This window comes from Scyliorhinus torazame, chromosome 8 (genome assembly GCF_047496885.1).
Source record: "Scyliorhinus torazame isolate Kashiwa2021f chromosome 8, sScyTor2.1, whole genome shotgun sequence".
NCBI classification, from domain to species: Eukaryota; Metazoa; Chordata; class Chondrichthyes; order Carcharhiniformes; family Scyliorhinidae; genus Scyliorhinus; species Scyliorhinus torazame.
In genome coordinates, this window is record NC_092714.1 from 168,603,984 (window position 1) to 168,628,807 (window position 24,824).

At 50.3% G+C, this 24,824-nt stretch overlaps 1 protein-coding gene across 4 annotated transcripts in view; it reads right to left on the bottom strand.

The window, feature by feature from the left end:
* pcif1 (phosphorylated CTD interacting factor 1) overlaps positions 1 to 24,824 on the bottom strand; it is a 295,713-nt gene that overhangs the window by 38,449 nt on the left and 232,440 nt on the right. For 3 of the 4 annotated variants that reach the window (XM_072514490.1, XM_072514491.1, XM_072514492.1), the window contains exon 14: positions 2,836 to 2,929. The exons of the other annotated variant lie outside the window; for it this stretch is intronic. In XM_072514490.1, the coding sequence (XP_072370591.1) occupies positions 2,836 to 2,929 (94 nt within the window). The remainder of the gene's footprint in view (positions 1 to 2,835; positions 2,930 to 24,824) is intronic. 4 annotated transcript variants of the gene reach the window in all.

The window sequence follows — 24,824 nt, forward strand, 5'->3', positions numbered from 1 at the left end:
AACAGGACTGATGGGGTAGATGCAAGAAAGATGTTCCCGATGGTGGGTGAATCCAAAACCAGGGGTCACAGTCTGAGGATATGGGGTAAACCATTTAGGACCGAGATAAGGAGAAATTTCTTCACCCAGAGTGTGGTGAGTCTGTGAAATTGATGACCACAGAAAGTAGTTGAAGGCAAAACATTGCATATTTTCATGAAGCAGTTAGATATAGCGCTCGGGGTGAAAGGGATCAAAGCATATGGGGGAGGGGGGGGAGGGGGGGGGGGAGGAGAGAAAGGCGGGATTAAACTATTGAGTTGGATGATCAGCCATGATCATAATGAATGGTGAAGCAGGCTCAAAGAGCCGAATGGCCTCCTACTCATATTTTCTTATCCCATTACTTTTATGCTTTCACTTCAGACATCTGCTGAAATAGTTCTGAGGTCAGTTTCTTTACTTGGGATGTTTTATAAGATTTGGTTGCAATCCAATTGTCTAATTGTGTTACAAGTGCCTGACTCTGTTTACAAAGCTGGTTTGAAGAGACTAGATGTTTATTCAGGTAATTTAAAGGGGCAGCACTGTGGTGCAATGGTTAGCACTGTTGCCTCACGGAGCCGAGGTCCCAGGTTCGATCCCGGCTCTGGGTCACTGTCCGTGTGGAGTTGTCACATTCTCCCTGTGTCTGCGTGGGTTTCGCCCCCATAACCCAAAGATGTGCAGGGTAGGTGGATTGGCCATGCTAAATTGCCCCTTAATTGGAAAAAATGAATTGGGTACTCAAAATTTAAAAAACAAAATTCAGGTAATTTATGGGCTCTTTACTATAATCCAGTTGCTTAATCATTTTTACACAGCTGGTTTGAAGAAGCTGTTTACTTGGAGAATATTTTGGGTTATTCAACAGGTTCCAACTGTTAGAATAGGGCTTGCGAGTTCTGTTCATAAAGTGGATAATGGGTGCGGGTGTGAAGAAGTGGTGAGGGTGAATGAAGGTGAATGTGGGTGAGGATGAGCAGGGGGTTTAAACTGATTGTCAGGCATTCTTGATATATCTTAACCTTCTAGGCCTGTGTTTAATGGGAATGGAGACAGGCCTTTTATTTTGCCCACTCTGGAATCATTCTACTTCTGACCCTGCCTTGGTACTGCTGTCTCCAGTGGTAGGTTCAACCCTCGGCCAATCAAAGCCATGGCTGCTAGAAAATCCTGTTTCCCTGTAGCCTGTGGGAGGTGGGATTGCAACAGCGGAATGAGTCCCATCTCCCAATTCCCACCTCCGAGATGAAAATCCGACCCCGTGCCCAGCACATCCAACATCTCAGGGCACTCTCCTATCAGTCATGCTCCTATCTTGCTCCAGGAGAGCAAGTGATATGTCCACCATTGCAACTTATCATTGGTTAATGCAACCTCATGGTAATCACATACTTTCCATGATGTATTTGGAAAAATGGATGCCATTTTTAGAATACAATACAAAAAACAGTAAATATTAAAACTCCACCTGGGGGTGCTGAAAATTCTCTTTCCATCATGTCCTTCAATGGAGACAAGTGTGCAGTCATACACACAGGTTCAAAGATTTCATGTAGAAAATAGATGGGCATTGGTTAAAGGTTACAGAAAGGGGAATGTCATGGAGTGGTCACTGATAGTGCACTAACAATTCTTGCATCACAGCCCCATTCCCTGCCCCCCTCAAATAGGCCATCCTGGCTCTTGGCATGGTACTGAAAAGGGCGACAAAGTTAATCCAAGGCTAAAAACACAGAGTATAAGATAGGCTCTATGCCTAAGGCTTCAATTCACTTAGAAAGGTTCTGATTCAATCTTCAATCAATCTTCAAGTATTTCGGGCATAGGTTATTTGAGCCGTTAGCTAGGCACAGCTTGAAACCACCCTGATGAGGTATCTGGTAGTGAGATTGGATGTGAGAACAGCATCCCAGAGATGCTAATGAGGACTGACTCCCTTCAAGATGTTATTTGCATATTTCTAGAGAACTATGAGATCAAAGCAAAGAGGTCACCTGGTGTTTGTCTGATTGCTTGGAGAGGGAGTTTTAACATGCATTTCCTCAATTGGTGACTGGACTGTGGATCCAGTAATTGGGGCAACTGTGCGTGAGCTTGATAGCCTTTGGTCATATAGAATGCATGCCATTGTTAAACTGTGTGATAAAACTTGACGAAAGGCAAGATTTCACAATGAATATCAGAGCCAAAATATTCTCATCGTGGAATTCCTACAGAACTGAAGGAGGCCATTCGGCCCATCGAGTCTGCACCGACCCTGGAAAGAGCACCCTACCCAGGCCCACGCCCCCACCCTAACCCCATAACCCCACCTATACTTTGGACACTAAGGAGCAATTTAGCATGTTATAGGCTTGGAGGGCCAAAGGGCCTGTTCCTGTGCTGTATTGTTCTTTGTTCAATCCACCTAATGGGCACATCTTTGGACTGCGGGAGGAAACTGAAGCACCCGGAGGAAACCCACGCAGATACAGGGAGAGTGTGCAAACACCACATCGACAGTCACCCAAGGGCGGTGAGGCAGCAGTGCTAACCACTGTGCCACCCATAATCTTTTTTTTCCCCCTATGTCCCCGTCCCAGAAATTCATAAGAATTGTACAAAATTCTCCCCATCAACAATGTGCCACCCATAATCTGACCTCCAAATAGAAATTGCTCATTTTGTCCAGTGATATCAGATCCGTGGCCATACAACTTGCTATTGAAGTTCTTGAAACTCTAAACAAAACACTTTAACTGGACATTGATACAAGCCTTGACCTACATCTGGTCCATTTGGACAGTGCAGGCTAACACCTCTGACCCTCACCTCCATGTGTGTGACCATAGATTCCATCAGCTCTTCACCAAATGGAGGGTTTGCTTCAAAGGAGCCGCTGACTGGTGAGAAAGTCAAGAATGAGCTGTAAAGGAGAAAACAAGTGGCAGCTTTCACACTGTTCAGTAACAACTCTACAGATAGGTGTACAGGAAAAGGTACAACATGGAGAAGACATGGTCCACTGCGGAACAATCAAAACGCACCTCCACACCACACAATCAATCCATCAGGTTCAGCCAATTTAGTCACTCACAGCTCAATTGCAGCGATATGACCCTCACTCACAGCTCAATCCCAGCGATCTGACCCTCACTCACAGCTCAATCCCAGCAATCTGACCCTCACACAGCTCAATCCCAGGGAGCTGACCCTCACACACAGCTCAATCTCAGCGATCTGACCCTCATTCACAGCTCAATTGCAGCGATATGACCCTCACTCACAGCTCAATCCCAGCGATCTGACCCTCACTCACAGCTCAATCCCAGCAATCTGACCCTCACACAGCTCAATCCCAGGGAGCTGACCCTCACTCACAGCTCAATCTCAGCGATCTGACCCTCATTCACAGCTCAATTCCAGCGATATGACCCTCACTCACAGCTCAATTCCAGCGATATGACCCTCACTCACAGCTCAATCCCAGCGATATGACCCTCACTCACAGCTCAATCTCAGGGATCTGACCCTTACTCACATCTCAATCAAGGGATCTGACCCTCACTCACAGCTCAGTCCCAGCGATCTGACCCTCACGCACAGCTCAATCTCAACAATCGCCCTCACTCACAGCTCAATCTCAGGGTTCTGACCCTCACTCACAGCTCAATCAAGGGATCTGACCCTCACTCACAGCTCAATCCCAGCGATCTGACCCTCACTCAGCTCAATCACAGGGATCTGACTCTCACTCACAGCTCACTCCCAGGGATCTGAACCTTACTCACAGCTCAACCTCAACAATCGGACCATCACTCACGGTGGCGACTTGGAGATTTTCACAGAACATTATTGCAGTGTTAATCTAAGTCGACTTGTGACAATAAAGATTATTATTATAGCTCAATCTCAGCGATCTGACCCTTACTCACAGCTCAATCCCAGCGATCTGACCCTCACTCACAGCTCACTCCCAGGGATCTGACCCTCACTCCCAGCTCAATCCGAGGGATTTAACCCTCACTCACAGCTTAATCCCAGTGTTTAACCCTTACTCACAGCTCAATCCCAGCGATCCGACCATAACTCCCAGCTCAATCCCAGGGATTTAACCCTCACTCACAGCTCAATCCCAGCGATCTGACCCTCACTCAACAGCTCAATCTCGGGTTTATGACACTCACTCACAGCTCAATCCCAGGGATCTGACCCTCACTCACAGCTCAATCCCAGTGATCTGACCCTCACTCACAGCTCAATCCCAGCGATCTGACCCTCACTCACAGCTCACTCCCAGGGATCTGACCCTCACTCACAGCTCAATCCCAGCGATCTGACCCTCACTCACAGCTCACTCCCAGGGATCTGACCCTCACTCACAGCTCAATCCCAGCGATCTGACCCTCACTCACAGCTCAATCTCAACAATCGGACCCACACTCACAGATCAATCCCAGTGATCTGACCCTCACTCACAGCTCAATCCCAGCGATCTGACCCTCACTCACAGCTCACTCCCAGGGATCTGACCCTCACTCACAGCTCAATCCCAGCGATCTGACCCTCACTCACAGCTCACTCCCAGGGATCTGACCCTCACTCACAGCTCAATCCCAGCGATCTGACCCTCACTCACAGCTCAATCTCAACAATCGGACCCACACTCACAGATCAATCCCAGGGATCAGACCCTTATTCACAGCTCACTCCCAGGGATATGACCCTCACTCACAGCTCAATCCCAGTGATCTGACCCTCACTCACAGCTCAATCTCAACAATCGGACCCACACTCACAGATCAATCCCAGGGATCAGACCCTTACTCACAGCTCAATCCCAGGGATCAGACCCTTACTCACAGCTCAATCCCAGGGATCTGACCCTCGCTTACACCTCAATCCCAGGGATCTGACCCTCACTCTCAGCTCAATCTCAGTGATCTGACCCTCACTCACAGGTGAATCTCAGAGATCTGACCCTCACTCACAGCTCAATCCCAGGGATCTGACCCTCACTCACAGCTCAATCCCAGCGATCTGACCCTCACTCACAGCTCACTCCCAGGTACCTGACCCTCACTCACAGCTCAATGCCAGCGATCTGGCACTTACTCACAGCTCAATCTGAGCAATCTGACCCTCACTCACTGCTCAATCCCAGGGATCTGACCCTCACTCACAGCTCACTCCCAGGGATCTGACCCTTACTCGCAGCTCCATCCCAGCAATCTGACCCTCACACACAGCTCAATCTGAGCGATCTGACCCTTACTCACAGCTCAATCCCAGGGAATTAACCCTCACTCACAGCTCAATCCCAAGGATGTGACCCTTACTCAGCTCAGTCCCAGCGATCTGACCCTTACTCACAGCTCAATCTGAGCAATCTGACCCTCACTCACTGCTCAATCCCAGGGAATTAACCCTCACTCACAGCTCAATCCCAAGGATGTGACCCTTACTCAGCTCAGTCCCAGCGATCTGACCCTTACTCACAGCTCAATCCCAGCGATCTGACCCTCACTCACAGCTCAATCCCAGCGATCTGACCCTCACTCACAGCTCAATCTGAGCGATGTGACCCTCACTCACAGCTCAATCCCAGGGATCTGACCCTTACTCACAGCTCAACCTCAACAATCGGACCCACACTCACAGATTAATCCCAGGGATCAGACCCTTACTCACAGCTCAATCCCAGGGATCAGACCCTTACTCAGAGCTCAATCTCAACAATCGTTCCCTCATTCACGGTGGCGACTTGGAGATTTTCACAGAACTTCATTGCAGTGTTAATGTAAGTCTACTTGTGACAATAAAGATTACTATTGTAGCTCAATCTCAGCGATCTGACCCTTGTTTACAGCTCAATCCCAGGGATTTTACCCTCACTCACAGCTCAATCCCAGGGATTTAACCCTCACTCACAGTTCAATCCCAGGGATTTAACCCTCACTCACAGCTCAATCTCAACAATCAGACCCTCACTCACAGCTGAATCTCAGCGATCTGACCCTCACTCACAGCTCAATTCCAGGGATCTGAACCTCACTCACAGCTCAATCCCAGCGATCTGACCCTCACTCAAGCTCAATCCCAGTGATCCGACCCTCACTCTCACCTCAATCGGACCCCCTCACTCACAGTGGCGACTTGGAAATTTTCACAGAACTTCATTGCTGCATTAATGTAAGTCTACTTGTGACAATAAAGATTATTATTATAGCTCAATGTCAGCGATCTGACCCTCGCTTACAGCTCAATCCCAGAGATTGAGCCCTCAATCACAGCTCAATCCCAGGGATTTAACCATCACTCTTAGCTCAATCCCAGCGATCTGACCCTCACTCACAGCTCAATCTCGGGGATATGACTCTCACTCACAGCTCAATCCCAGGGATCTGACTCTCACTCACAGCTCAATCCCAGTGATCTGACCCTTACTCTCTGCACAATCTCAACAATCGGACCGTCACTCACGGTGGCGACTTTCACAGACTTCATTGCAGCGTTAATGTAAGTCTATTGTGACAATAAAGATTATTATTATAGCACAATCTCAGCGATCTGACACTCGCTTACAGCTCAATCTCAGGGATCTGACACTCACTCACAGCTGAATCTCAGCGATCTGACCCTCACTCACAGCTCAATCTCGGGGATATGATACTCACTCACAGCTCAATCCCAGGGATCAGACCCTCAATCACAGCTCAATCCCAGCGATCTGACCTTCACTCACAGCTCACTCCCAGGGATCTGACCCTCACTCACAGCTCAATCCCAGTGATTTAACCCTAACTCACAGCTTAATCCCAGGGATTTAACTCACACTCTCAGCTCAATCACAGCGATCTGACCCTCACTCCCATCTCAATCCCAGGGATTTAACCCTCACTCAGCTCAATCCCAGCGATCTGACCCTCACTCACAGCTCACTCCCAGGGATCTGACCCTCACTCACAGCTCAATCCCAGTGATTTAACCCTAACTCACAGCTTAATCCCAGGGATTTAACTCTCACTCTCAGCTCAATCTCAGTGATCTGACCCTCACTCACAGGTGAATCTCAGAGATCTGACCCTCACTCACAGCTCAATCCCAGGGATCTGACCCTCACTCACAGCTCAATCCCAGCGATCTGACCCTCACTCACAGCTCACTCCCAGGTACCTGACCCTCACTCACAGCTCAATGCCAGCGATCTGGCACTTACTCACAGCTCAATCTGAGCAATCTGACCCTCACTCACTGCTCAATCCCAGGGATCTGACCCTCACTCACAGCTCACTCCCAGGGATCTGACCCTTACTCGCAGCTCCATCCCAGCAATCTGACCCTCACACACAGCTCAATCTGAGCGATCTGACCCTTACTCACAGCTCAATCCCAGGGAATTAACCCTCACTCACAGCTCAATCCCAAGGATGTGACCCTTACTCAGCTCAGTCCCAGCGATCTGACCCTTACTCACAGCTCAATCTGAGCAATCTGACCCTCACTCACTGCTCAATCCCAGGGATCTGACCCTCACTCACAGCTCACTCCCAGGGATCTGACCCTTACTCGCAGCTCCATCCCAGCAATCTGACCCTCACACAGAGCTCAATCTGAGCGATCTGACCCTTACTCACAGCTCAATCCCAGGGAATTAACCCTCACTCACAGCTCAATCCCAAGGATGTGACCCTTACTCAGCTCAGTCCCAGCGATCTGACCCTTACTCACAGCTCAATCCCAGCGATCTGACCCTCACTCACAGCTCAATCCCAGCGATCTGACCCTCACTCACAGCTCAATCTGAGCGATGTGACCCTCACTCACAGCTCAATCCCAGGGATCTGACCCTTACTCACAGCTCAACCTCAACAATCGGACCCACACTCACAGATTAATCCCAGGGATCAGACCCTTACTCACAGCTCAATCCCAGGGATCAGACCCTTACTCAGAGCTCAATCTCAACAATCGTTCCCTCATTCACGGTGGCGACTTGGAGATTTTCACAGAACTTCATTGCAGTGTTAATGTAAGTCTACTTGTGACAATAAAGATTACTATTGTAGCTCAATCTCAGCGATCTGACCCTTGTTTACAGCTCAATCCCAGGGATTTTACCCTCACTCACAGCTCAATCCCAGGGATTTAACCCTCACTCACAGTTCAATCCCAGGGATTTAACCCTCACTCACAGCTCAATCTCAACAATCAGACCCTCACTCACAGCTGAATCTCAGCGATCTGACCCTCACTCACAGCTCAATCCCAGCGATCTGACCCTCACTCAAGCTCAATCCCAGTGATCCGACCCTCACTCTCACCTCAATCGGACCCCCTCACTCACAGTGGCGACTTGGAAATTTTCACAGAACTTCATTGCTGCATTAATGTAAGTCTACTTGTGACAATAAAGATTATTATTATAGCTCAATGTCAGCGATCTGACCCTCGCTTACAGCTCAATCCCAGAGATTGAGCCCTCAATCACAGCTCAATCCCAGGGATTTAACCATCACTCTTAGCTCAATCCCAGCGATCTGACCCTCACTCACAGCTCAATCTCGGGGATATGACTCTCACTCACAGCTCAATCCCAGGGATCTGACTCTCACTCACAGCTCAATCCCAGTGATCTGACCCTTACTCTCTGCACAATCTCAACAATCGGACCGTCAATCACGGTGGCGACTTTCACAGACTTCATTGCAGCGTTAATGTAAGTCTATTGTGACAATAAAGATTATTATTATAGCACAATCTCAGCGATCTGACACTCGCTTACAGCTCAATCTCAGGGATCTGACACTCACTCACAGCTGAATCTCAGCGATCTGACCCTCACTCACAGCTCAATCTCGGGGATATGATACTCACTCACAGCTCAATCCCAGGGATCAGACCCTCAATCACAGCTCAATCCCAGCGATCTGACCTTCACTCACAGCTCACTCCCAGGGATCTGACCCTCACTCACAGCTCAATCCCAGTGATTTAACCCTAACTCACAGCTTAATCCCAGGGATTTAACTCACACTCTCAGCTCAATCACAGCGATCTGACCCTCACTCCCATCTCAATCCCAGGGATTTAACCCTCACTCAGCTCAATCCCAGCGATCTGACCCTCACTCACAGCTCAATCCCAGCGATCTGACCCTCACTCACAGCTCAATCTCGGGGATATGATACTCACTCACAGCTCAATCTCAGCGATCTGACCCTCACTCAGCTCAATCCCAGCGATCTGACCCTCACTCACAGCTCAATCTCAGCGATCTGACCCTCACTCACAGCTCAATCCCAGGGATCTGACCCTCACTCACAGCTCAATCCCAGGGTTATGACCCTCACTCACAGCTCAATCCCAGTGATCTGACTCTCACTCACACCCCAATCCCAGCGATCTGACTCTCACTCACAGCTCAATCCCAGGGATCTGAACGTTACTCAGGTCAATGATTTGACCCGTAATCAGTTCAATCCCAGCGATCTGACCCTTACTCACAGCTCAATCCCAGTGATCTGACCCTTACTCACAGCTCAATCCCAGTGATCTGACCCTTACTCAGCTCAATCCCAGCGATCTGACCCTTACTCACAGCTCAATCCCAGCGATTTGACCCTTAGTCACAGCTCAATCCCAGTGATCTGACCCTTACTCACAGCTCAATCCCAGCGATCTGACCCTTACTCACAGCTCATTCTGAGCGAATTGACCCTCACTCACAGCTCAATCTGAGCCATCTGACCCTCACTCACAGCTCAATCCCAGGGATCTGACCCTCACTCACAGCTCAATCTGAGCGATCTGACCCCCACTCACAGCTCAATCTGAGCCATCTGACCCTCACTCACAGCTCAATCTGAGCGATCTGACCCCCACTCACAGCTCAATCTGAGCCATCTGACCCTCACTCACAGCTCAATCCCAGCGATCTGATCGTCATTTTAACCCTCACTCACAGCTTAATCCCAGGGATTTAACCCTCACTCACAGCTCAATCCCAGTGATTTGACACTCACTCCCAGCTCAATCCCAGGGATTTAACCCTCACTCACAGCTCAATCTCAGCGATCTGACCCTCACTCACAGCTCAATCTGAGCCATCTGACCCTCACTCACAGCTCAATCCCAGCGATCTGATCGTCCTTTTAACCCTCACTCACAGCTTAATCCCAGTGATTTAACCCTCACTCCCAGCTCAATCCCAGGGATTTAACCCTCACTCACAGCTCAATCTCAGCGATCTGACCCTCACTCACAGCTCAAACTCGGGGATATGACTCTCACTCACAGCTCAATCCCAGGGATCTGACACTCACTCACAGCTCAATCCCAGGGTTCTGACCCTCACTCACAGCTGAATCGCAGCGATCTGACACTCATTCACAGCTCAATCCCAGGGATCTGACCCTCACTCACAGCTCAATCCCAGGGATCTGACCCTCACTCACAGCTCAATCCCAGGGTTCTGACCCTCACTCACAGCTCAATCCCAGCGATCTGACACTCATTCACAGCTCAATAGCAGCGATCTGACCCTCACTCACAGCTCAATCCCAGGGATCTGACCCTCACTCACAGCTCAATCCCAGGGTTATGACCCTCACTCACAGCTCACTCCCAGTGATCTGACTCTCACTCTCACACCAATCCCAGCGATCTGACTCTCACTCACAGCTCAATCCCAGCGATCTGACTCTCACTTACAGCTCAATCCCAGGGAATTTACCCTCACACACAGCTCAATCGCAGCGATCTGACCCTCACTCACAGCTCAATCCCAGCGATCTGACCCTCACTCACAGCTCAATCCCAGGCATCTGACCCTCACACACAGCTCAATCCCAGGGTTCTGACCCTCACTCACAGCTCAATCCCAGCGATCTGACACTCATTCACAGCTCAATCGCAGCGATCTGACCCTCACTCACAGCTCAATCTCAGGGATCTGACCCTCACTCACAGCTCAATCCCAGCGATCTGACACTCATTCACAGCTCAATCGCAGCGATCTGACCCTCACACACAGCTCAATCCCAGGGTTCTGACCCTCACTCACAGCTCAATCCCAGCGATCTGACACTCATTCACAGCTCAATCCCAGGGATCTGACCCTCACACACAGCTCAATCCCAGGGTTCTGACCCTCACTCACAGCTCAATCCCAGCGATCTGACACTCATTCACAGCTCAATCGCAGCGATCTGACCCTCACTCACAGCTCAATCCCAGGGATCTGACCCTCACTCACAGCTCAATCCCAAGGTTATGACCCTCACTCACAGCTCAATCCCAGTAATCTGACTCTCACTCTCACACCAATCCCAGCGATCTGACTCTCACTCACAGCTCAATCCCAGGGAATTTACCCTCACACACAGCTCAATCCCAGCGATCTGACCCTTACTCACAGCTCAACCCCAGCGATCTGACCCTCACTCACTGCTCAATCCCAGCGATCTGACCCTTACTCACAGCTCAATCTCAGCGATCTGACCCTCACTCACAGCTCAATCTCGGGGATATGACTCTCACTCACAGCTCAATCCCAGGGATCTGACACTCACTCACAGCTCAATCCCAGGGATCTGATCCTCACTCACAGCTCAATCCCAGGGTTCTGACCCTCACTCACAGCTCAATCCCAGCGATCTGACACTCATTCACAGCTCAATCCCAGCGATCTGACCCTCACTCACAGCTCAATCTGAGCGATCTGATCCTCACTCACAGCTCAATCTGAGCGATCTGACCCCCACTCACAGCTCAATCTGAGCGATCTGACCCTCACTCACAGCTCAATCCCAGCGATCTGATCCTCACTCACCGCTCAATCTGAGGGTTTTAACCCTCACTCACAGCTTAATCCCAGTGATTTAACCCTCACTCACAGCTTAATCCCAGTGATTTAACCCTCACTCCAGCTCAATCCCAGTGATTTGACACTCACTCCCAGCTCAATCTGAGCGATCTGACCCTCACTCACCGCTCAATCTGAGGGTTTTAACCCTCACTCACAGCTCAATCCCAGTGATTTGACACTCACTCCTAGCTCAATCCCAGGGATTTAACCCTCACTCACAGCTCAATCTGAGGGTTTTAACCCTCACTCACAGCTCAATCCCAGTGATTTGACACTCACTCCCAGCTCAATCCCAGGGATTTAACCCTCACACACAGCTCAATCGCAGCGATCTGACCCTCACTCACAGCTCAATCTCGGGGATCTGACTCTCACTCACAGCTCAATCCCAGGGTTCTGACCCTCACTCACAGCTCAATCCCAGCGATCTGACACTCATTCACAGCTCAATCGCAGCGATCTGACCCTCACTCACAGCTCAATCCCAGGGATCTGACCCTCACTCACAGCTCAATCCCAGGGTTATGACCCTCACTCACAGCTCAATCCCAGTGATCTGACTCTCACTCTCACACCATTCCCAGCGATCTGACTCTCACTCACAGCTCAATCCCAGGGAATTTACCCTCACACACAGCTCAATCCAGGGATCTGACCCTTACACAGCTCAATCCCAGCGATCTGACACTCATTCACAGCTCAATCGCAGCGATCTGACCCTCACTCACAGCTCAATCCCAGGGATCTGACCCTCACTCACAGCTCAATCCCAGGGTTATGACCCTCACTCACAGCTCAATCCCAGGGATCTGACACTCACTCACAGCCCAATCCCAGGGATCTGACCCTCACTCACAGCTCAATCCCAGGGTTCTGACCCTCACTCACAGCTCAATCCCAGCGATCTGACACTCATTCACAGCTCAATCGCAGCGATCTGACCCTCACTCACAGCTCAATCCCAGGGATCTGACCCTCACTTACAGCTCAATCCCAGGGTTATGACCCTCACTCAGAGCTCAATCCCAGTAATCTGACTCTCACTCTCACACCAATCCCAGCGATCTGACTCTCACTCACAGCTCAATCCCAGGGAATTTACCCTCACACACAGCTCAATCCCAGCGATCTGACCCTTACTCACAGCTCAACCCCAGCGATCTGACCCTCACTCACTGCTCAATCCCAGCGATCTGACCCTTACTCACAGCTCAATCTCAGCGATCTGACCCTCACTCACAGCTCAATCTCGGGGATATGACTCTCACTCACAGCTCAATCCCAGGGATCTGACACTCACTCACAGCTCAATCCCAGGGATCTGATCCTCACTCACAGCTCAATCCCAGGGTTCTGACCCTCACTCACAGCTCAATCCCAGCGATCTGACACTCATTCACAGCTCAATCCCAGCGATCTGACCCTCACTCACAGCTCAATCTGAGCGATCTGATCCTCACTCACAGCTCAATCTGAGCGATCTGACCCCCACTCACAGCTCAATCTGAGCGATCTGACCCTCACTCACAGCTCAATCCCAGCGATCTGATCCTCACTCACCGCTCAATCTGAGGGTTTTAACCCTCACTCACAGCTTAATCCCAGTGATTTAACCCTCACTCACAGCTTAATCCCAGTGATTTAACCCTCACTCCAGCTCAATCCCAGTGATTTGACACTCACTCCCAGCTCAATCCCAGGGATTTAACCCTCACTCACAGCTCAATCTGAGCGATCTGACCCTCACTCACCGCTCAATCTGAGGGTTTTAACCCTCACTCACAGCTCAATCCCAGTGATTTGACACTCACTCCTAGCTCAATCCCAGGGATTTAACCCTCACTCACAGCTCAATCTGAGGGTTTTAACCCTCACTCACAGCTCAATCCCAGTGATTTGACACTCACTCCCAGCTCAATCCCAGGGATTTAACCCTCACACACAGCTCAATCGCAGCGATCTGACCCTCACTCACAGCTCAATCTCGGGGATCTGACTCTCACTCACAGCTCAATCCCAGGGTTCTGACCCTCACTCACAGCTCAATCCCAGCGATCTGACACTCATTCACAGCTCAATCGCAGCGATCTGACCCTCACTCACAGCTCAATCCCAGGGATCTGACCCTCACTCACAGCTCAATCCCAGGGTTATGACCCTCACTCACAGCTCAATCCCAGTGATCTGACTCTCACTCTCACACCATTCCCAGCGATCTGACTCTCACTCACAGCTCAATCCCAGGGAATTTACCCTCACACACAGCTCAATCCATGGATCCGACCCTTACACAGCTCAATCCCAGCGATCTGACACTCATTCACAGCTCAATCGCAGCGATCTGACCCTCACTCACAGCTCAATCCCAGGGATCTGACCCTCACTCACAGCTCAATCCCAGGGTTATGACCCTCACTCACAGCTCAATCCCAGGGATCTGACACTCACTCACAGCCCAATCCCAGGGATCTGACCCTCACTCACAGCTCAATCCCAGGGTTCTGACCCTCACTCACAGCTCAATCCCAGCGATCTGACACTCATTCACAGCTCAATCGCAGCGATCTGACCCTCACTCACAGCTCAATCCCAGGGATCTGACCCTCACTTACAGCTCAATCCCAGGGTTATGACCCTCACTCAGAGCTCAATCCCAGTAATCTGACTCTCACTCTCACACCAATCCCAGCGATCTGACTCTCACTCACAGCTCAATCCCAGGGAATTTACCCTCACACACAGCTCAATCCCAGCGATCTGACCCTTACTCACAGCTCAACCCCAGCGATCTGACCCTCACTCACTGCTCAATCCCAGCGATCTGACCCTTACTCACAGCTCAACCCCAGCGATCTGACCCTCACTCACTGTTCAATCTCAACAATCAGACCCACACTCACAGATCAATCCCAGGCATCTGACCCTCACTCACAGCTCAATGCCAGCGATCTGGCCCTTACTCACTGCTCAATCTGAGCGATCTGACCCTCACTCACACCTCACTCCCAGGGATCTGACCCTTACTCACAGCTCAATGCCAGCAATCTGGCCCTTACTCACTGCTCAATGTGATCCATCTTACCCTCACTCACAGCTCAATCCCAGGGATCTGACCCTCACTCACAGCTCACTCCCAGGGATCTGACCCTTACTCACAGCTCAACCTCAACAATCGGACCATCACTCACGGTGGCGACTTGGAGATTTTCACAGAACTTCATTGCAGTGTTAATGTAAGTCTACTTGTGACAAAAAAGATTATTATTACAGCTCAATCCCAGGGATCTGACCTTCACTCACAGCTCAGTCCCAGGGATTTTACCCTCACTCACAGCTCAATCCCAGGGATTTTACCCTCACTCACAGTTCAATCCCAGCGATCTGACCCTCTCTCACAGCTCAATCCCAGGGATTTTACCCTCACTCACAGTTCAATCCCAGGGATTTTTCCCTCACTCACAGCTCAATCCCAGGGATTTAACCCTCACTCACAGTTCAATCCCAGGGATTTAACCCTCACTCACAGCTGAATCTCAGCGATCTGACCCTCACTCACAGCTCAATCCCAGCGATCTGACCCTCACTAAAACTCAATCCCAGGGATCTGACCCTCACTCACAGCTCAATCCCAGCGATCTGACCCTCACTAAAACTCAATCCCAGGGATCAGACCCTTACTCACAGCTCAATCTCAACAATCGTTCCCTCATTCACAGTGGCGACTTAGAGATTTTCACAGAACTTCATTGCTGCGTTAATGTAAGTCTACTTGTGACAATAAAGATTATTATATTAGCTCAATGTCAGCGATCTGACCCTCGCTTACAGCTGAATCCCAGAGATTGGGCCCTCAATCGCAGCTCAATCCCAGGGATTTATCCATCACTCTTAGCTCATTCCCAGCGATCTGACCCTCACTCACAGCTCAATCTCGGGGATATGACTCTCAATCACAGCTCAATCCCAGCGATCTGACCCTCACTCACAGCTCACTCCCAGCACTCCCAGGCATCTGACCCTCACTCACAGCTCAATCCCAGGGATTTATCCCTCACTCACAGCTTAATCTCAGGAATTCAACCCACAATCTCAGCTCAATCCCAGCGATCTGACCCTCAATCAAACTCAATCCCAGTGATCTGACCCTTACTCACAGCTCAATCTCAACAATCGGACCCCCTCACTCAGAGTGGCGACTTCGAGATTTTCAGAGAACTTCATTGCTGCGTTAACGTAAATCTACTTGTGACAATAAAGATTATTATATTAGCTCAATGTCAGCGATCTGACCCTCGCTTACAGCTCAATCCCAGGGATTGGGCCCTCAATCACAGCTCAATCCCAGGGATTTAACCATCACTCTTAGCTCAATCCCAGCGATCTGACCCTCACTCACAGCTCCATCCCAGAGATTTAACCCTCACTCCCAGCTCAATCCCAGGGATTTAACCCTCACTCACAGCTCAATCTCAGCGATCTGACCCTCACTCACAGCTCAATCTCGGGGATATGACTCTCACTCACAGCTCAATCCCAGGGATCTGACACTCACTCACAGCCCAATCCCAGGGATCTGACCCTCACTCACAGCTCAATCCCAGGGATCTGACACTCACTCACAGCCCAATCCCAGGGATCTGACCCTCACTCACAGCTCAATCCCAGGGTTCTGACCCTCACTCACAGCTCAATCCCAGCGATCTGACACTCATTCACAGCTCAATCGCAGCGATCTGACCCTCACTCACAGCTCAATCCCAGTGATCTGACCCTCACTCACAGCTCAATCCCAGGGTTATGACCCTCACTCACAGCTCAATCCCAGTAATCTGACTCTCACTCTCACACCAATCCCAGCGATCTGACTCTCACTCACAGCTCAATCCCAGGGAATTTACCCTCACACACAGCTCAATCCCAGCGATCTGACCCTTACTCACAGCTCAACCCCAGCGATCTGACCCTCACTCACTGCTCAATCCCAGCGATCTGACCCTTACTCACAGCTCAATCTCAGCGATCTGACCCTCACTCACAGCTCAATCTCGGGGATATGACTCTCACTCACAGCTCAATCCCAGGGATCTGACACTCACTCACAGCTCAATCCCAGCGATCTGACACTCATTCACAGCTCAATCGCAGCGATCTGACCCTCACTCACAGCTCAATCCCAGGGATCTGACCCTCACTTACAGCTCAATCCCAGGGTTATGACCCTCACTCAGAGCTCAATCCCAGTAATCTGACTCTCACTCTCACACCAATCCCAGCGATCTGACTCTCACTCACAGCTCAATCCCAGGGAATTTACCCTCACACACAGCTCAATCCCAGCGATCTGACCCTTACTCACAGCTCAACCCCAGCGATCTGACCCTCACTCACTGCTCAATCCCAGCGATCTGACCCTTACTCACAGCTCAACCCCAGCGATCTGACCCTCACTCACTGTTCAATCTCAACAATCAGACCCACACTCACAGATCAATCCCAGGCATCTGACCCTCACTCACAGCTCAATGCCAGCGATCTGGCCCTTACTCACTGCTCAATCTGAGCGATCTGACCCTCACTCACACCTCACTCCCAGGGATCTGACCCTTACTCACAGCTCAATGCCAGCAATCTGGCCCTTACTCACTGCTCAATGTGATCCATCTTACCCTCACTCACAGCTCAATCCCAGGGATCTGACCCTCACTCACAGCTCACTCCCAGGGATCTGACCCTTACTCACAGCTCAACCTCAACAATCGGACCATCACTCACGGTGGCGACTTGGAGATTTTCACAGAACTTCATTGCAGTGTTAATGTAAGTCTACTTGTGACAAAAAAGATTATTATTACAGCTCAATCCCAGGGATCTGACCTTCACTCACAGCTCAGTCCCAGGGATTTTACCCTCACTCACAGCTCAATCCCAGGGATTTTACCCTCACTCACAGTTCAATCCCAGCGATCTGACCCTCTCTCACAGCTCAATCCCAGGGATTTTACCCTCACTCACAGTTCAATCCCAGGGATTTTTCCCTCACTCACAGCTCAATCCCAGGGATTTAACCCTCACTCACAGTTCAATCCCAGGGATTTAACCCTCACTCACAGCTGAATCTCAGCGATCTGACCCTCACTCACAGCTCAATCCCAGCGATCTGACCCTCACTAAAACTCAATCCCAGGGATCTGACCCTCACTCACAGCTCAATCCCAGCGATCTGACCCTCACTAAAACTCAATCCCAGGGATCAGACCCTTACTCACAGCTCAATCTCAACAATCGTTCCCTCATTCACAGTGGCGACTTAGAGATTTTCACAGAACTTCATTGCTGCGTTAATGTAAGTCTACTTGTGACAATAAAGATTATTATATTAGCTCAATGTCAGCGATCTGACCCTCGCTTACAGCTGAATCCCAGAGATTGGGCCCTCAATCGCAGCTCAATCCCAGGGATTTATCCATCACTCTTAGCTCATTCCCAGCGATCTGACCCTCACTCACAGCTCAATCTCGGGGATATGACTCTCAATCACAGCTCAATCCCAGCGATCTGACCCTCACTCACAGCTCACTCCCAGCACTCCCAGGCATCTGACCCTCACTCACAGCTCAATCCCAGGGATTTATCCCTCACTCACAGCTTAATCTCAGGAATTCAACCCACAATCTCAGCTCAATCCCAGCGATCTGACCCTCAATCAAACTCAATCCCAGTGATCTGACCCTTACTCACAGCTCAATCTCAACAATCGGACCCCCTCACTCAGAGTGGCGACTTCGAGATTTTCAGAGAACTTCATTGCTGCGTTAACGTAAATCTACTTGTGACAATAAAGATTATTATATTAGCTCAATGTCAGCGATCTGACCCTCGCTTACAGCTCAATCCCAGGGATTGGGCCCTCAATCACAGCTCAATCCCAGGGATTTAACCATCACTCTTAGCTCAATCCCAGCGATCTGACCCTCACTCACAGCTCCATCCCAGAGATTTAACCCTCACTCCCAGCTCAATCCCAGGGATTTAACCCTCACTCACAGCTCAATCTCAGCGATCTGACCCTCACTCACAGCTCAATCTCGGGGATATGACTCTCACTCACAGCTCAATCCCAGGGATCTGACACTCACTCACAGCCCAATCCCAGGGATCTGACCCTCACTCACAGCTCAATCCCAGGGATCTGACACTCACTCACAGCCCAATCCCAGGGATCTGACCCTCACTCACAGCTCAATCCCAGGGTTCTGACCCTCACTCACAGCTCAATCCCAGCGATCTGACACTCATTCACAGCTCAATCGCAGCGATCTGACCCTCACTCACAGCTCAATCCCAGTGATCTGACCCTCACTCACAGCTCAATCCCAGGGTTATGACCCTCACTCACAGCTCAATCCCAGTAATCTGACTCTCACTCTCACACCAATCCCAGCGATCTGACTCTCACTCACAGCTCAATCCCAGGGAATTTACCCTCACACACAGCTCAATCCCAGCGATCTGACCCTTACTCACAGCTCAACCCCAGCGATCTGACCCTCACTCACTGCTCAATCCCAGCGATCTGACCCTTACTCACAGCTCAATCTCAGCGATCTGACCCTCACTCACAGCTCAATCTCGGGGATATGACTCTCACTCACAGCTCAATCCCAGGGATCTGACACTCACTCACAGCTCAATCCCAGGGATCTGACCCTCACTCACAGCTCAATCCCAGGGTTCTGACCCTCACTCACAGCTCAATCCCAGCGATTTGACACTCATTCACAGCTCAATCGCAGCGATCTGACCCTCACTCACAGCTCAATCCCAGGGATCTGACCCTCACTCACAGCTCAATCCCAGGGTTATGACCCTCACTCACAGCTCAATCCCAGTAATCTGACTCACTCTCACACCAATCGCAGCGATCTGACTCTCACTCACAGCTCAATCCCAGGGAATTTACCCTCACACACAGCTCAATCCCAGCGATCTGACCCTTACTCACAGCTTAATATCAACAATCAGACCCACACTCACAGATCAATCCCAGGCATCTGACCCTCACTCACAGCTCAATGCCAGCGATCTGGCCCTTACTCACTGCTCAATCTGAGCGATGTGACCCTCACACAGCTCAATCCCAGCGATCTGGCCCTTACTCACTGCTCAATCTGAGCCATCTGACCCTCACTCACAGCTCAACCCCAGCGATCTGACCCATACTCACAGCTCAACCTCAACAATCGGACCCACACTCACAGATTAATCCCAGGGATCAGACCCTTACTCACAGCTCAATTCCAGGGATCTGAACCTCACTCACAGCTCAATCCCAGGGATCTGACCCTCACTCACAGCACAATCTGAGCGATCTGACCCTCACTCACGGCTCAATCTGAGCGATGTGACCCTCACTCACAGCTCACTCCCAGGGATCTGACCCTTACTCAGAGCTCAATCTCAACAATCGTTCCCTCATTCACGGTGGGGACTTGGAGATTTTCACAGAACTTCATTGCAGTGTTAATCTAAGTCTACTTGTGCAAATAAAGATTATTATTATAGCTCAATCCCAGCGATCTGACCCTCACTCACAGCTCAATCCCAGCGATCTGACCCTCACTCCCAGCTCAATCCCAGCAATCTGACCCTCACACAGCTCAATCTGAGCGATGTGACCCTCACTCACAGCTCAATCCCAGGGATCTGACCCTCACTCACAGCTCACTCCCAGGGATCTGACCCTTACTCACAGCTCAACCTCAACAATCGGACCCCCTCACTCATGGTGGCGACTTAGAGATTTTCACAGAACTTCATTGCAGTGTTAATGTAAGTCTACTTGTGACAAAAAAGATTATTATTACAGCTCAATCCCAGGGATCTGACCTTCACTCACAGCTCAGTCCCAGGGATTTTACCCTCACTCACAGTTCAATCCCAGGGATTTTACCCTCACTCACAGCTCAATTCCAGGGATCTGAACCTCACTCACAGCACAATCTGAGCAATCTGACCCTCACTCACGGCTCAATCTGAGCGATCTGACACTCACTCACAGCGCAATCTCAACAATCGGACCCCCTCACTCACAGTGGCGACTTAGAGATTTTCACAGAACTTCACTGCTGCGTTAATGTAAGTCTACTTGTGACAATAAAGATTATTATATTAGCTCAATGTCAGCGATCTGACCCTCGCTTACAGCTCAATCCCAGAGATTGGGCCCTCAATCACAGCACAATCCCAGCGATCTGACCCTCACTCACAGCTCAATCTCGGGGATATGACTCTCAATCACAGCTCAATCCCAGCGATCTGACCCTCACTCACAGCTCACTCCCAGCATTCCCAGGCATCTGACCCTCACTCACAGCTCAATCCCAGGGATTTATCCCTCACTCACAGCTTAATCTCAGGGATTTAACCCACACTCTCAGCTCAATCCAAGCGATCTGACCCTCACTCACAGCTCAATCCCAGGGATTTAACCCTCACTCACAGCTTAATCTCAGGGATTTAACCCACACTCTCAGCTCAATCCCAGCGATCTGACCCTCACTCCCAGCTGAATCCCAGGGATTTAACACTCACTCAGCTCAATCCCAGCGATCTGACCCTCACTCACAGCTCAATCCCAGGGGTCTGACCCTTACTCACAGCTGAATCCCAGGGATCTGACCGTCACTCACAGCTCAAACCCAGGGGTCTGACCCTCACTCACAGCTCCATCCCAGTGATCTGACTCTCACTCACACCCCAATCCCAGCGATCTGACCCTCACTAACAGCTCAATCCCAGGGTTATGACCCTCACTCACAGCTCAATCCCAGGGATCTGACCCTTACTCAGCTCAATCCCAGCGATCTGACCCTTACTCACAGCTAAACCCCATCGATCTGACCCCCACTCACTGCTCAATCCCAGCAACCTGACCCTTACTCACAGCTCAATCCCAGCGATCTGACCCTTACTCGCAGCTCAATCTCAACAATCAGACCCACACTCACAGATCAATCCCAGGCATCTGACCCTCACTCACAGCTCAATGCCAGGGATCTGACCCTTACTCACAGCTCAATCGGAGCGATGTGACCCTCACTCACAGCTCAATCCCAGGGAATTTACCCTCACTCACAGCTCAATCTGAGCGATGTGACCCTCACTCACAGCTCAATTCCAGGGATCTGAACCTCACTCACAGCTCAATCCCAGGGATCTGACCCTCACTCACAGCGCAATCTGAGCGATCTGACCCTCACTCACGGCTCAATCTGAGCGATGTGACCCTCACTCACAGCTCACTCCCAGGGATCTGACCCTTACTCACAGCTCAACCTCAACAATCGGACCATCACTCACGGTGGGGACTTGGAGATTTTCACAGAACATCATTGCAGTGTTAATGTAAGTCCACTTGTGAAAATAAAGATTATTATTATAGCTCAATCTCAGTGCTCTGACCCTCACTCACAGCTCAATCCCAGCGATCTGACCCTCACTCACAGCTCACTCCCAGGGATCTGACCCTCACACCCAGCTCAATCCGAGGGATTTAACCCTCACTCACAGCTTAATCCCAGTGATTTAACCCTGACTCACAGCTCAATCCCAGCGATCTGACCCTCACTCCCAGCTCAATCCCAGGGATTTAACCCTCACTCACAGCTCAATCCCAGCGATCTAACACTCACTCACAGCTCAACCTCGGGGATATGACTCTCACTCACAGCTCATTCCCAGGGATCTGACCCTCACTCACAGCTCAATCCCAGGGTTCTGACCCTCACTCACAGCTGAATCGCAGCGATCTGACACTCATTCACAGCTCAATCCCAGGGATCTGACCCTCACTCACAGCTCAATCCCAGAGTTGTGACCCTCACTCACAGCTCAATCCCAGCGATCTGACCCTCACTCACAGCTCAACCTCGGGGATATGACTCTCACTCACAGCTCAATCCCAGGGATCTGGCCCTCACTCACAGCTCAATCCCAGGGTTCTGACCCTCACTCACAGCTGAATCGCAGCGATCTGACCCTCACACACAGCTCAATCCCAGGGATCTGACCCTCACTCACAGCTCAATCCCAGTGATCTGACTCTCACTCACACACCCATCCCAGCGATCTGACTCTCACTCACAGTTCAATCCCAGGGAATTTCCCCTCACTCACAGCTCAATCCCAGGGATCTGACCCTCACTCACAGCTCAATCCCAGGGATCTGACCCTCACTCACAGCTCAATCGCAGCGATCTGACCCTCACACACAGCTCTATCCCAGGGATCTGACCCTCACTCACAGCTCAATCGCAGCGATCTGACCCTCACACAAAGCTCAATCACAGAGATCTGACCCTCACTCACAGCTCAATCCCAGGGTTATGACCCTCACTCACAGCTCAATCCCAGTGATCTGACTCTCACACCAATCCCAGCGATCTGACTCTCACTCACAGCTGAATCTGAGCCATCTGGCCCTCACTCACAGCTCAACCCCAGCGATCTGACCCTCACTCACAACTCAATCCCAGCGATCTGACCCTTACTCACAGCTCAATCTGAGCGATGTGACCCTCACTCACAGCTCAATCCCAGGGATCTGAACCTCACTCACACCTCACTCCCAGGGATCAGACCCTTACTCACAGCTCAATCCCAGGGATCTGAACTTCACTCACACCTCACTCCCAGGGATCAGACCCTTACTCACAGCTCAATCTCAACAATCGTTCCCTCATTCGCGGTGGCGACTTGGGAGATTTTCACTGAACTTCATTGCAGTGTTAATGTAAGTCTACTTGTGACAATAAAGATTACTATTGTAGCTCAATCCCAGGGATCTGACCCTCGTTTACAGCTCAATCCCAGGGATCAGACCCTTACTCACAGCTCAATCTCAACAATCGTTCCCTCATTCACAGTGGCGACTTGGAGATTTTCACAGAACTTCATTGCTGCGTTAATGTAAGTCTACTTGTGACAATAAAGATTATTATTGCAGCTCAATCCCAGGTGTCTGCCCTCGTTTACAGCTCAATCCAAGGATCTGACCCTCACTCTCAGCTCAATCTCAGTGATCTGACTCTCACTCACAGCTCAATCCCAGGGATTTTACCCTCACTCACAGCTCAATCCCAGGGTTATGACCCTTACTCACAGTTCAATCCCAGGGATTTAACCCTCACTCACAGGTCAATCTCAGGGATCTGACCCTCCCTCACAGCTGAATCTCAGCGATCTGACCCTCACTCACAGCTCAATCCCAGCGATCTGACCCTCACTCAAGGTCAATCCCAGTGATCCGACCCTCACTCACAGGTCAATCTCAATAATCAGACCCCCTCACTCACAGTAACGACTTGGAGATTTTCACAGAACTTCATTGCAGTGTTAATGTAAGTCTACTTGTGACAATAAAGATTATTATTATAGCTCAATGTCAGCGATCTGACCCTCCCTTACAGCTCAATCCAAGAGATTGAACCCTCAATCACAGCTCAATCCCAGGGATTTAACCAACACTCTTAGCTCAATCCCAGCGATCTGACCCTCTCTCACAGCTCAATCTCGGGGATATGACTCTCACTCACAGCTCAATCCCAGGGATCTGACCCTTACTCACAGCTCAATCCCAGCGATCTGACCCTCACTCACAGCTCAATCTCGGGGATATGACTCTCACTCACAGCTCAATCTCAGGGATCTGACCCTCACTAAAACTCAATCACAGGGATCTGACCCTCACTCACAGCTTAATCTCAACAATCGGACCATCACTCATGGTGGCGACTTGGAGATTTTCACAGAACTTCATTGCAGTGTTAAAGTAAGTCTACTTGTGACAATAAAGATTATTATTATAGCTCAATCTGAGCGATCTGACACTCGCTTACACCTCAATCCCAGGGATCTGACCCTCACTCACAGCTGAATCTCAACAATCGTTCCC